At 38.4% G+C, this 13,026-nt stretch overlaps 1 protein-coding gene across 3 annotated transcripts in view; it reads left to right on the plus strand.

Annotated features, from left to right (window-relative positions):
* TSPAN12 (tetraspanin 12) overlaps positions 1 to 13,026 on the plus strand; it is a 41,367-nt gene that overhangs the window by 5,244 nt on the left and 23,097 nt on the right. For all 3 annotated transcript variants that reach the window (XM_021553449.2, XM_021553450.2, XM_077783437.1), the window contains exons 3-4: positions 6,619 to 6,701; positions 7,314 to 7,449. In XM_021553449.2, the coding sequence (XP_021409124.1) occupies positions 6,619 to 6,701; positions 7,314 to 7,449 (219 nt within the window). The remainder of the gene's footprint in view (positions 1 to 6,618; positions 6,702 to 7,313; positions 7,450 to 13,026) is intronic.

Below are 13,026 nucleotides of genomic sequence, written 5' to 3' on the forward strand. Positions count from 1 at the left end.
AGTCTGTGGAACTCATTGCATCAACATAGAGGATGAATCATAAACCTGTGCTGACAAGATTTGAGCCTATAGCTCAGGGGGAAGGAAAAATTTCATGCTATGTACTTATACTGGTAAACTACAATCTGGAGCAAACTGGAATGGTCCATCTGGCATGCAGGTACTTGTATATTTTTTCCTTCTTTAAATTCATATCTCCTTTTGTAGAAGGTAGCTATCCAATTATTCATGAATCTCCAGTACCCTGGGCCCAGTACACTCCTGTACCCTGAAGATTCTCTCTCATCTTGAGTCTGTACTAGGCTCTAGACGAGGTTCACAGGAATAATAACAATTTTTAAAATATCTTGTAGCTATTTCACAAGGTGGAGGGGACAGTTTAATTATGTGCATTTTTATAGGAATATGTGATTTAAATAAAAGCACAGGTTCATTTTAATCATGTGCTCGTGGGTATTCCTGTGTAAAATAGGAAAGTTAGGTATAAACCCACTAACAGCTAGCGTGTAGTCCTGTGGATCATAGAAAACACATGCTCTTTTTAAGTATGTATGTGTGTGTGTATATATATATATGATGGGTTTAAAAATAATTTGCCAGCATCTCTGAGAGTGACTACTGTCTGTGAATAAAAGAAAACTCGTAAAAAAACAAAATTAAGAGTATGTCGTGTATATGTGAAGGCATAACATCTTGATGGTGATGTGTGGATTGTGATATGGATTGGGATACTTACGCTGTGAGCATTGCTCTGAGTTGCCTGTGATGAGCAGCACATGCCTCTTCCTCCCCAAAGCCAAAGATGTCTTGATAGTGAGATGGTTACTTTTGAGGGAAAAGTGGCACAAGTCATATACTATCAAGAAGTGCAGTGCCAGTGTAGTCATAGAGAGGGTGGTTGAATATGCACTTCTTTATCATTGTTTGCTTTTAATGTACCCTTGTGCTGCGCAGCCCAGAGGTTGATGTGGGTCTGAGGCACAGTAGAACTGTGCCTCAGATTTGTTTGCAAGCTTGGGCTCTTGCTTTCTACTGTGCTTCTTCTGGGTGCCTTGAACAGCCACCTGCTGAAAAACTGGCTCATGTTCCCTGGGAGGGTGACCTCTTAGCAGCCTGTAAGTGCTCCAGCAGTTGCCTTACTGCAAACTGTGCGAGTTCCAGCCTGTGCCAAATGTGGAGCAGGTTGCTAACTTACTGTTGCAGCTGTGCAAGCAAACCCAGATTCAAAGTGCAAATACGAACATTCTTCAGCTGTTTACTGATGTGGGAGGGGACCAAGGCATAACCTCGTAATAAGCTTAGCTAAAACAAAATGTTGGAATATCTATAGAATAAAAGGTGTTTTTTTAGGAAATGGGGGATTTCCCTTTTTTATAGGCAATTCTTCTTTCTCTAAACATTTAAGTGGTTTTGCCAGGTAATACAGAAAAACAAGGCCTCTTGTCCCCCCTCCTCCACCCTAATGTCCCTCTGTCCCAAAAAATGTAGTTGTCTGTTTATCCATGGATCTGAGTTTTCTGTGTTTGTTCAGTGATCTGAATATTGAACCTAATAGTGAAAAATCCTGTAAAAGCATTACAGTGTGCTCATGACCTTAGAGTGATGTATCCCCTCCGTCCCTTGGTAAGGGTAAGTCATAGCTCAGATTACCCATATCAATTTTAACAGAAAGATTTTCACAAGGTTTGTTTGTTTGTTGTGGGCTTTTTTTTTTTTTTTTTTTTTTTTTTAATAACTCAAATTATGGGACATATTCTGATGAATGTTTTCATATCTTGGAAGTCATTTCCTTGTAGCTAGAAACCTTTTCATGTAAAGCAGGTTGCTCTGTAGGGCTGTTAGTCAGTGTTTCATTATGGATATCAGAGCATGGCCTGAAGATGTTTACCCCATCTGATTTTTGGTATGGAAAATACTTTTAATCTTTCCTCCAATTTAATATTTAGAAAATATTCTCAAATTTGAGGAAAAGTAAACTGAATGTGTTAGAATGTTCAAATTAAAAAAATGAGAGTGTGAACACAGGTGTGGATATAGCAAGATCAATTAGACTTGCTCCCTTAGAGACAGAAATCCATGTTCGTTTATTAATTTGAAATACAGATTTATTTTCTAGTTTAGGCATGGCCTCAGAGACACTGGGAGTATAAATTTCAAAATAATGGCTTAAAAGATATATTTAATGAATTGCAGATGATTTTAATTTTGATGTCTAATTTATGTAAGAGAGTTACCAAGACAATTTAAACTCTGCTTGGAGATGATTGCTCTTGATAGCTGAAGTCTTGTTGGATATTTTAATTCAGTTGTCTGAGAAAACTTTAGTAGCTTAAAAAAAACTTTACATTAGAAATTAATTTGAAAATTCAATATATTATTGTGTGCATATTTCTCATATATAAAAATAGAATTTATTACCTAGGTTCAATCAGTGTGAAAATATATTTAAAATAGAGCATTACAGTAGGCATCATTGTGAACTCCTCAGTGTCATGTTGATGGCTATACAACATATTGTGACAGTTCAGAATTAAACCCATAGTGACTTTTGCAGCCAGCTGCAACAAATAAACATATTTTACTGCATACTAGCATATCGTATTTACAGCACCGCAGACTGGCTGTCATCAGAGAAGCTTGAATGAGAACTTTTGGGGGAAATTATGTTACTGCTAATGTGAGAATTATCTTAGAAGTTTTGTCATAAACTTGTGTTCTTTCATGTGATTACTTGATATGGATTTTAACTGTATTATACATATAAATCAGTTTCAAAGCAGTGATTGAAGTGGGGACTGCCAGTTTTTTGGGGCCACTGTTTTACCATCTTTCCAATGAACCAACAATAGCTGTAATCAGGACCTTGCTCTTGCCCATGACTTCTTGAAAATCACTTGGCAGTGAATTGCAATGATGTGCCTGCTGATACCTGCTGGTGGCTTTGGATGTACACCAAAGTTTTTGGGGAGGCTGGTATTGTTTCTGCCTGCTGAGTGCCTGGACTCAGTTGTACTGCTGGTTGATGGACTTCTTATGCTGCTGGCTGAAGATTTGCATGTGCTGTAGGTAGTGTGAAGTGGTGGATGCCTGGAGCTTTCCTGATGTCATCTGGCACTTGAGGATGTTTAATGCTTTTACAGGGCAGCACATCTGCACTTTGAGTCAGCAGGAGGCTGTGGAGGCCAGACATGTGTGTTGTGTTCTTGCTGTGATTCCCTTGTGGCTATGGAGCAGGTGAGCAAGTGGATTGATGGATGGGAGCTAGTACTTGATAATTTTTTGTCACTAAAATAAACATCAGTCATTATGCAGGACAGTCTGGTGTTGCAGAGTTATCTTTCATCAGTCAGGGTGTTGCTGCCCTGAGGCTCACTTCTGCTGATCAGAGGGGATGCAACTTTTTCCCCATAATTTCCTTCTGTTAGTGAAGAGCTACCAAGCACTTACTGGCTTATGTGCTGTGAAATACACCTTTTGTAATGAACTTACTTCTGAATTGCTATTTTGAGTTATCAGTTTGCTCTTTTCACAGGCCTCTTTTTTTCAAGTGGAATCTCTTGAGTATTTGCCTTCACTTTCTGCCCCATGCCTCTGCCACCCCAGCTGGACACTGTTAGTGACTTTCATGTCTGTGAATGAAGTGTGTCACAGCGCTCTGGCTTTCAGGTCATTCAGAGTAAGAATTCACTTTGGACTTTCTTGAAAATATGGTGCCCAAAGGTTCCTCACTAGGAATTTGATTGGCAGGAGAATGTTGGCACGGGTAATCTGTGTAACCTTGTTCAGCAGCAAGGTCAGGCAATATGCTTGCACTTTTTTCAGAATCATGCTGACCTAGCTCTTGTGCATTTTAAGAGTTGCAGAAGTCAGTAACACCTGAAGCAGTTAATGGTGGTGAAAACATGCCAGGCACAGGGTAGGTAAGTGGTTGAGTGGTAGCCTGACTTTCACAGGTTTTATAGGTGGAATGTTCTTGCATGTAATTTGCATCAGCAAGAAACAATAGTTATTCATACTAAAAGAGAATAGCCAGGGAGAAGCTAAATGGCTAAAATGTTTCTGAATGATGCAAGAGGCCTTTTATAGAGAGTTTGTTCTTATGAACTAAAACAGTGTTCATGTAAGTTACATTATTAGTGAAGGTTAATTTCCTAGGTTGAAGGAAGCAGTCCTTTTCTTCCAGTTGCTGTTCATAAATGAAGAGGGAGTCACATTTTCTGATATGATCATTGATCATTACTGTAGAAGTCACATGGCCATGTGTTGGCCTTAGCTTAGTGAGGTATCTGCCTAGATTTTCCATGGATTTTATGTGGGCAAAAATACATATCTAGGTAGAGAAAACTCAATTTAGGCAGACAGAACAGAAATGAAAGTTCTTGTGCTTCCTGATTTGCCTTTGCATGCAAGTGCTTTTCTTCTAGCAAACTGAATGATTCTCTTAGTAACAGGATTCTGCTCAGAACTTTTGGTCTCCAGAAAGGCCTTTCTGTCCCCTATGACTTTTACGTGTTTGCTCTGTGATCTCCCTGTTATCTGTTAATAACCTGCATGCTTCAGTATGCAGACAAATCTTATCTCTGCTGAAAGAGCAGTTTAGCCTTCCTCGAAATCCACCACCTCTCACTGCTGTGTACAATATGTTGCCACATGCTGTCGGCTGAAAAAAAATTGGTGCAGCCTGGGAGTGCCTAATGGACAGCAAGGAGCAGGCAGTCCACCAGTCCGGTGTGTGAGGAGCAATGTTATTTAGAAAGTGATCATTTTTCTAGTACTGCTTTCCTAGCAGGACCATCTGGCTCTTACTGAAATTTTCTGAGCAGTGTTTTGATGGACTTCTCACTTCTGAACACCGCTGTCATAAAATGAAGTAACCAAATTGGGTTACATCTTAAATATCTTACATATATCTTAAATATCTTACCAGAAACAGAGTGGATCTGTGAACTAATGCTTTTCTGTGTGTATCAACAGGCCTTTCAGGGAGATGTGGAGTATTAAAAAGGTTTCGTGTTGCCTTTTGAGAACAAGAAAGGCTGGCTGCTTGTAGTCTGCATTACCTCTCTCGTGTTTTTGACTGCTTGTGTGGTATGTTTGCCTGATGCTTTCTTAGGCAATAGGTGGGAGGAGTTTATTTAGGAGGAGATTCCCATCATCTTGTTTTCCTTGTTCCTGCAGCTTCCTGCAAATAAGACAATAGAAAATGTTCTTTACTATTACTATTTCACCAGTCAAAACAGATCTCACAGAGTATAAAGAACGTGAGTGAATATAGTAGACAGGTAGCATGCACTAGCTTCCAGGAGTATGCTTGCAGCATGTCAAGCACCCAGCTCCTGCTGGCAGCACTCAGAACCAGGGCAGTGCCTGTACTTTGTGCATCAGATCTGAAAAGCAGGAAGAAGCTCTGGGATAACTGCTGGGACTTCTGTGAAATCTTAAAGACAGAAGTAGTCTGCTGTGGGCATGCTGCAGGCTAAGGAGCCAGTAAGGACACAGAGTGACTTCCCTTGTTAGGTTTGAACCATTTAACTTGTTCTTCAAAACACCTTCAGGGAAATACTGAGGACATGTGAAAAGGTAGATATTGAGGCCAACAGGTGTCCTGTCACACTCCCATCAGTTCATGAAAACAGTAGTATTCAGGAAAGTCAGCATGCTTAGGACTCCTCCCCTCAGCAAAACAGTGGTGCTTCTGATGTCCTGTGTCTTTTGTGGTTCAGGCCTAGGTACTCCCATGAAAGTGAGTGAGGAGTGTCTTGTCCTCTAGCAGTATCTCTGCTGCAGCACCTGCAGAGCTGGTGCTGTCACAGTGTGGCAGGTGAATGTGTTGTTCAGGATTGGCTTCTCAAGAAAATCAGAGGGCAGAGCTTCTCCTGTAAGTTCCAGGTGTGCTGAAGTGTGGCATCAGGTGACAGAAATCCTTGTCTGCTGAGGTGGTGACAATTCCAGGTGGGGAATTCTGGCTCAATCTTGGGGATTTACTTGCTGTGGAAGCAGTCCTCGTGAAAGTGTGGTGGCTCTATGCCTCTGAAGTGCGTGACATGTTAGATACCCAAATGCTTTATATGGTTTATAATTGAAATGCAGTTAGTTTTATTTTCATTTTATGGTTCAGGAAACTGAGATGTAGTGTTCATGGTGTGACTATGTCAGAATGAGCAAGAGAATCAGATTCTTCTAAATTTAACCCAAAGTAAAATCTTCTCTCTTGAGTGTCAGTGTATCAGGACTGTTGTATCAGATTTTTCTTCTCTAGCTGTGTACCTGGGTATGGCTTCATGGTTTCATGCAGGCTGATGTGTATCACTTGTGAGCCCTGAAGAGTCACTGATTGTAGCAGTGTAAGGCCTTCCTGCTGTTTCTATGGTATGTTGTGCAGTGGTGGGATAGGAGCTGGTAGTAGCATCACTAGGTGGAAAAGAATATTGTCACTGGCACCCTCATACTTGGGCAACAAACCAATTCTAAGCATATAGAAGTACAGTTTTGGGGACAGTATCTTGTTTAAACAAATGAATGCATGAAAGATGTTAGTGATGATTGAGCCTTACTTAAATTATGAATGATCTTGTAATTTGTGTTAAACACATAAATAACTTAATGTTTTCTTTTTAGTTGATGTCCATCAGCATATTAGGTGTTTCTGCTTGGCTGAGAGACTACCTGAATAATGTTCTCACTTTAACTGCAGAAACAAGGTAAAGCTTCTGGTCTGTGTGGGTTACTGATTGGGGTAGATGTTGTTCATTTTGTGTGGTAAGCTTCTTAATTAGGATTTGTAGAATTGAGCATCTTTCAGTTAAACTAATTGTTGAATTGGAAGGAGCACTTTTTGCCACAGTTTTGGGCAGTTGAAATGAAAAAGAGGAAAGGTAGGGTTTGAATCATGTGCCTTTTTCTTCTGACAGGGATCAATTTGTTGTCAATCTGTTGACAACATGAAATCAAATTATATTGCTATTTAGTTTTGAATAATTTATTCAGTCCATAGATTTAGAAATTCTATTAATTTTATTAGAGCAGTGCTTGCAAGCCCTGGTGATAAAACAGTGCCTCATTGTGCTGCACACTGTGCTAGTGTAGGGCAGGAAGGTTACCTTTACTCCAGAGAGGTTTTGGACAATGCAGTTTTTGGTACCTGAATGCAGCATTTAACTTTAAAACCATGTTGAAGAGATTTTTGTGTAAAGTGCTGGAAAGAAAGCATCTGCTAATCACCTTTTTATTCTTAATGGCTGTATTTTTTTTTCTTTTGTATAATTTTTTTTGTGATTGTGCTTGTTTTGATTATTATTCTGATTGGTTTTTAGGGTGGAGGAGGCTGTCATTTTGACTTACTTTCCTGTGGTCCACCCAGTTATGATTGCAGTCTGCTGTTTCCTCATCATAGTTGGAATGCTGGGATATTGTGGAACGGTGAAAAGAAATCTGTTGCTCCTTGTCTGGGTATGTTTCATAACTTCTGTTTTGTTTCATGAGTGTTAGAAAGGTTTTAATCCACAGGCACTAGATAAATAGTGATTATTTTTTATTATCCTGTTGAGTTACGGTATCGGTGAGGAATTGTAATTGCAAAGCGCACACAGTAGGAAATAATTTATTGCCTAGACTGCATTATGCTGTGACTGAAAGACAAGCAGTGTCTCAATTGCAAAAACTCACTTCATTTAGTAGAGTAGTTGCTGAAGGGAAAAATAACTCAACCTCTTCAATACTAATAATTATAGGGATGTGAGTCTGAGTACTCTGAAGTAAACCTGTATGCTACTGTTTTGACTCCTAGCTGAGCAACAGCTACCTAACCTAGACTTTGCATTATTTCACTGCTGACTATGTGTGTAAAGTAACAGCATTTGTAGATGATGAAAGTTAATTCTGAGTATATTCAGAAGCTTTGTCTTCCCTTACATGGATGTGGAATTCTGCAGTTGCATTTGGTTCAAGCAAGTTTAAAAATAAGTTCCAAGTACCCATCTTTTCCCTTTATTTGGAGAGTATATAGCTGAGCTGACAGCAGCTGAAATGCAGTAGTCTCTCCTGCACAAGGCTTTGTGTACAGTTTAACTGTGACGTGGCTTTGACTGTCAAGAGAGCCAAACACCATGTTCTTCATCTGGAAGTCCGTGAATTTGAGGACAATTAATGAAACAGTCAACCAAAAAAAAATGCCACTCTAGCAAAAGCCCATGGAGTTCACACAAATGTTAAAGGTTTAGAGTTAAAATTTTTAGACTGTTGGCAGTACTGAAATCCAAGAGATCCAAGAATGTCATGTACCTGTATGCTTCTTGAAAGTGTAGCTGTAGCGCTTTGCAGAACTGGACTCTTTTTTTTTTTAACACAAGGATAAGCAGGATTCCAAGCACTCTGTAAGTCAAAGAGAGCAGGAGCAATGAGGTTTATCAGACTTGACTACTGTTGTTGCAGTAGGAGAAATCGGACTGCTAGAATCCTTCAGCTCTTGGGAATATGCAGGGTTCCATACAAGTAGGGTTAGGCTTCTGCTGTTTTGTCACTGTACTATGTGTTGGATTCTCACAGAGTGCATTCAGTTGAATTTTTCTTGTGAATCTGTGCAGGCTGAAGTATGTGACACCTCAGCCTCACAGATTTTGCACAAAATGACTGTAAAACACTGTAAGAAATTGGCTGAGATTTATGGAACCTTTGCTTTTCTGTAACAGAAATATTCTAACTGCAGAATAAACAGTTGCAAAACTGTACTGAGGTCTTGTATTAAAATAGCATTTTTTTTTTTGAGAGGGTTGGAGAAAGCTTTATTTGATATTTCCAGCTGAATATCTGCAACAGAAGTGTTCCTCAGTTGCAAGAGGCAGTGCTGTTTCTTTTGGATATTTTGTTCAACCTATATGTGTTGTGAAGATTGTTCTTTCAAAACTATATTGTTGGGGAAAACTCTCGTTTAAATCTGAGCATGTGAGAGTAACAGATTAGTAATTGCTTTTTTTATTTCTAGATCTTAACATAGCAATGTTGAAATCAATGGAGACGAGTTCTAAGACAATTACTTAGTTGTGGGCATGTGTGTAAGAGTAATGGATTAATGTAATTATTTCTCTAGTAATCTTTCTTACATATCTTAAAAGGGCCTTGTGCATATTTTTGTTTCATCAAAATAGTGAAAGTATTAAAGTATGCTAATCTTACTAACCTTAGGGGTTTTTGTAAGGGTATAAGATTACTTTCATAATGTGTTCTTTATTTTATAGTGGCAGTAGTTTGTAATACTAATTAAATTAATTAAATGGTAAAATAACTATGTTATGTTGATTGATGCCACATAGTATGTGGGGAAAGAAAAAGCTATTTTCAGTATAAGTTTTGAAAAAACCCACCTTACTACTTCAAGAGATAATGAAGTTAAAACTAGTTTTGACCTTCAGTTTATTTGCATTGCAAGTGAAAAGAAGAAATAATTTATAGCCTTTAGTACCATCTGGAAATAAATAATTCGAAGTGTGTTTAGGCAATCAAGTTAAACTAAATCAAAACAAGACATTTCTATTATTTTATGCTGCAATATTTCATTTTTAGGAGCTTGAGATATGCTCTTGCTAAAAAAACTGATAAGCAAACTAAGTTATATCTTCCTAAATATGTCATTGTCTTTGATTGATTGTTAAATGAATGCAGTTATGTTATGCTATACAGAAGTACACCGACCTAAGTCAATGCTTCATTCATCAGACTAATCAGAAAACTGATGGATCAACAAAATGAGCTTTTGTTCAACCAGATGAACTAAAAGAAAAGAATCTTCATGTAAAACATTAACAACCTCCTCAATCATGCTTTTAGTCTTCTTTCTGAAGTACATGAAAGCCATAATAATGGCATGCACAGATAATTGGATACAAGTCTTCAGGTTCCTGGCAGCATGCTCATTGCAAGTGCTGATGTTAATTGAAATGGATTTTTGGAAAATGTAATAAATTGTAAAGATAATAAAATAAACATTGTGTTCAGTTTTAATACATTTGAATACATAATTATTTTCATTTGTTCTTGAAATTTTGTCTTGGAGTTAAATGCTTGAAGTCTTTCCATCTTCACATGGGGGCATAAGTCACACGTTTGCTCAGCTTAATAGTAGGAAAATGTAAAACCTTATCTTCTAAGGTGCATGCTCTGGACTTTTTGTAGAACCAGCATTTTAAAGCTATGATAATTTCATTTAAATTACTTCAGAAATATGTCCTGAAGGGTAGTTTTTCTGAAGAGTCCATCTGTACCTTGAGTTTCTATATTTTTTTGTGTGTGATTGACCAACATTCTCATGTAGAAGTAGCTGTGATGCCAGCCTAAAGTTGAAGATCTGAGCTCTTTGAAGTCACTGACTTGGATGCATGAAAAGTGCAAGGATGGGAGAGTCCCAGTTTTATGATGGTTGGTACAGTTTTTCCAAAAAGATTGGTTGTGGATTTGAAAAAGAATACTTGCCTCTCCTCTTCTGAGGCTCTGTTTTGGATTGTTTTCAAAGTTTATTTTGTGCATTGCCTAACTGAAAAAACCCAAACCCTAACAAAGTGTATACATTCTTTAAGAGTAGGAACCTAAGGATGTGGATAGGTTGTTTTGGTTTTGTTTCTTATTTTTAAATTTTTTTTGGTTTTGTTTGTTTTTGTTGTTGTGGGGGGGCTTGTTTGTTGGTTTTGTTGTTGTTTGGGGGTTTTTTTGAGTTCTTTTTGTTTTATTAAAATAACAAAAGTAAGCTCTGGTGCTTAGCAAGAAGAGCTTCATGAAAATCCTACTGGAAAATAATTCCTGGCTGAAATTTTCATTGTAAGTTCTTCTATTTTTAGCCATGACTTTTCTGTAACTGCAGCATTCCAACAGCGCAGGATTCAAATTTGTCTGTGTATGTTTTCACAAAGGGGAAAACTATTAGAAATATTTGATAGTCAACAGGGCAAATCCTATTACTGATTTTTATCACATAGTTGACAGAGTAATAAATATTCCTCAGAGCTAAATATTGTTAGACCCTGTTGGTGTGTGATTAAACAGCTTATTAATTCAGTTCTGGTGAAACCTGGTTATAAATTGGACCCTGGTAGACTAAGCTGTATATTGAGCTGAAACACAACCAGACACAAACTATCATTAAACTTGTGGTTTCTGTGAAGTCTATCTAAAGAATGCTGAGATACTGTTGACCGTATCACCTTCTGTGGCAAATTCTTCTATGCACATACACCCATTTCAGTCCATGTGGATGCAGAGGTGACAGGGTGATTAAATTTGAACATCTGCTATTTTGCAAGATACCAGTAATTGCTAGTGTTTTCTTCCTAGAAGGCATTCTTACTCTGTGTGAAATGTTAGCTGCTCTACAGTAGCGCAGCATCAGCTATTCTGTAGTACTTATGACAGGAATTAATACAAGACTTCAGTGATAAAAAAATTTTGTTGTCTGTTTTTTTGTTTTCCCTTTTTGTGGCAGCGTGTATTTCTGCAGTAATACATAGTATAGGTTATTTTCTTTGTAGTAAGAGAGGATATTAATTTCTATCTGTGTGGATGCTTAGCACAGTTACAGCTGCTCCAATACCTTGTACTATCATTTGGCACTGGAATTGTTATTTACCAACCAGAAGTATTTCTAAATTATTTAGATACCAAGCATTGAAGGGAAGAAACAACTAACAAACATACTTGGTGTAAACCTGTGCAGTTTAATATTAAGCTGGACAGACTGAGTTTGTATTTTATGACTTTTATCAATAGCCCATTTACCAATGTGATATGAGTGGGAGGAAGACAAAGAGTCACAAGGCGGGTTGGCCGTCCTTGTTTGAAAGACTGTTTAAATGTGTTTATAATACTGTAGTTCATGTCTGATGAGAAACCAGTACTCTGCTAAACCTCAGTTTTAGATAGCCTAAGGGGCTGGACATTGAGCTTGCATTCTGAAGTGCTGCATGTTTGATCTTCCACTGGTAGGAGAAAATACACTAAAAGTTCACCAATTTTTATTATACCCCAGTATATGAGCAACTTTCTCAAAAAAGAAGAGTATTTTTTTCTTTCTATGTTTCTAGATTTGCATTTAAAGGTAAACTGCTGGAGATGATGCCTGTATTAATTACTATACATATTTTTGCCTTGAAATGGAGAGCATGTGTCTTTGCTATTTAGATTAGGAATTTTAAGGTTCAGACAAGTTGTTTGATTTTGAGATGGATTTTGGTGATGCCACAGTGTCACCACAGAGCTAAGCCAGGCTTTGCAGGAAAATGTGCACTCTCTAGGTCTCCCATTTTTGTGGAGCAGAGTACCTTGGTCCTGGGATTCAATGCCAGTTTCTCTGTCTTCCTGTGTAAAAGCATGGTGTATTTTGTTGACCTTGTCTTCCCTGACATAAATAAACCCCTTGCTGTGTGTGTCCTTAAAAGACTTTCAAACGCAAGTGCTTTGAAACAGTTCCTAATTTCCTTAAGTGGGAGAGGGAGCCTACAGAGGAGACATGAGTTGTTTGGCTCTGTGGGATATGGGGAGTTGTGCAGCAATGAAGGTGCTGCCTGCAGAACACAGCAAGCAAGAGCAGCTGTGTATTTGAGCAGCATGGGGAAGCATGACAGGAATTGAACTGGTCGGAGTGTCCAAGTCTTCTTGCAAGTACTTGACTTAAATCCAAATGTTTGCTCTGATCATGTTGATGATCTGCTACTTTCATCCTGGCACTGAGCAGCTGCCTTGAATGCTCAGCAGTGTTGCAGAGGCAATGCAGCACTATTTGGTGCCCTTACCCAGCAGCTCCAAGTAGCAAGAACTGTCTGGCCTCTTGAGGGCAGTTCAGGCAAATACATTTGACTTAGGACAGCAAAGTTGGATAGTGCCATTAGGAGGCCATGAATTTTAATTATTTTCTGTATATTTCTTCATTAGTGAAGAGACCTTTGCTCTTGCTTTAGAAAGGAGGCACAGTGCTGAAAGGTACTACCTTTGACAGTAGTAATTTCAGTGTTTTCTGCATGTCACATGGTGTCTGGACTCCTGTGC

This window comes from Lonchura striata, chromosome 5, assembly GCF_046129695.1.
Source record: "Lonchura striata isolate bLonStr1 chromosome 5, bLonStr1.mat, whole genome shotgun sequence".
Lineage (NCBI taxonomy): Eukaryota > Metazoa > Chordata > Aves > Passeriformes > Estrildidae > Lonchura > Lonchura striata.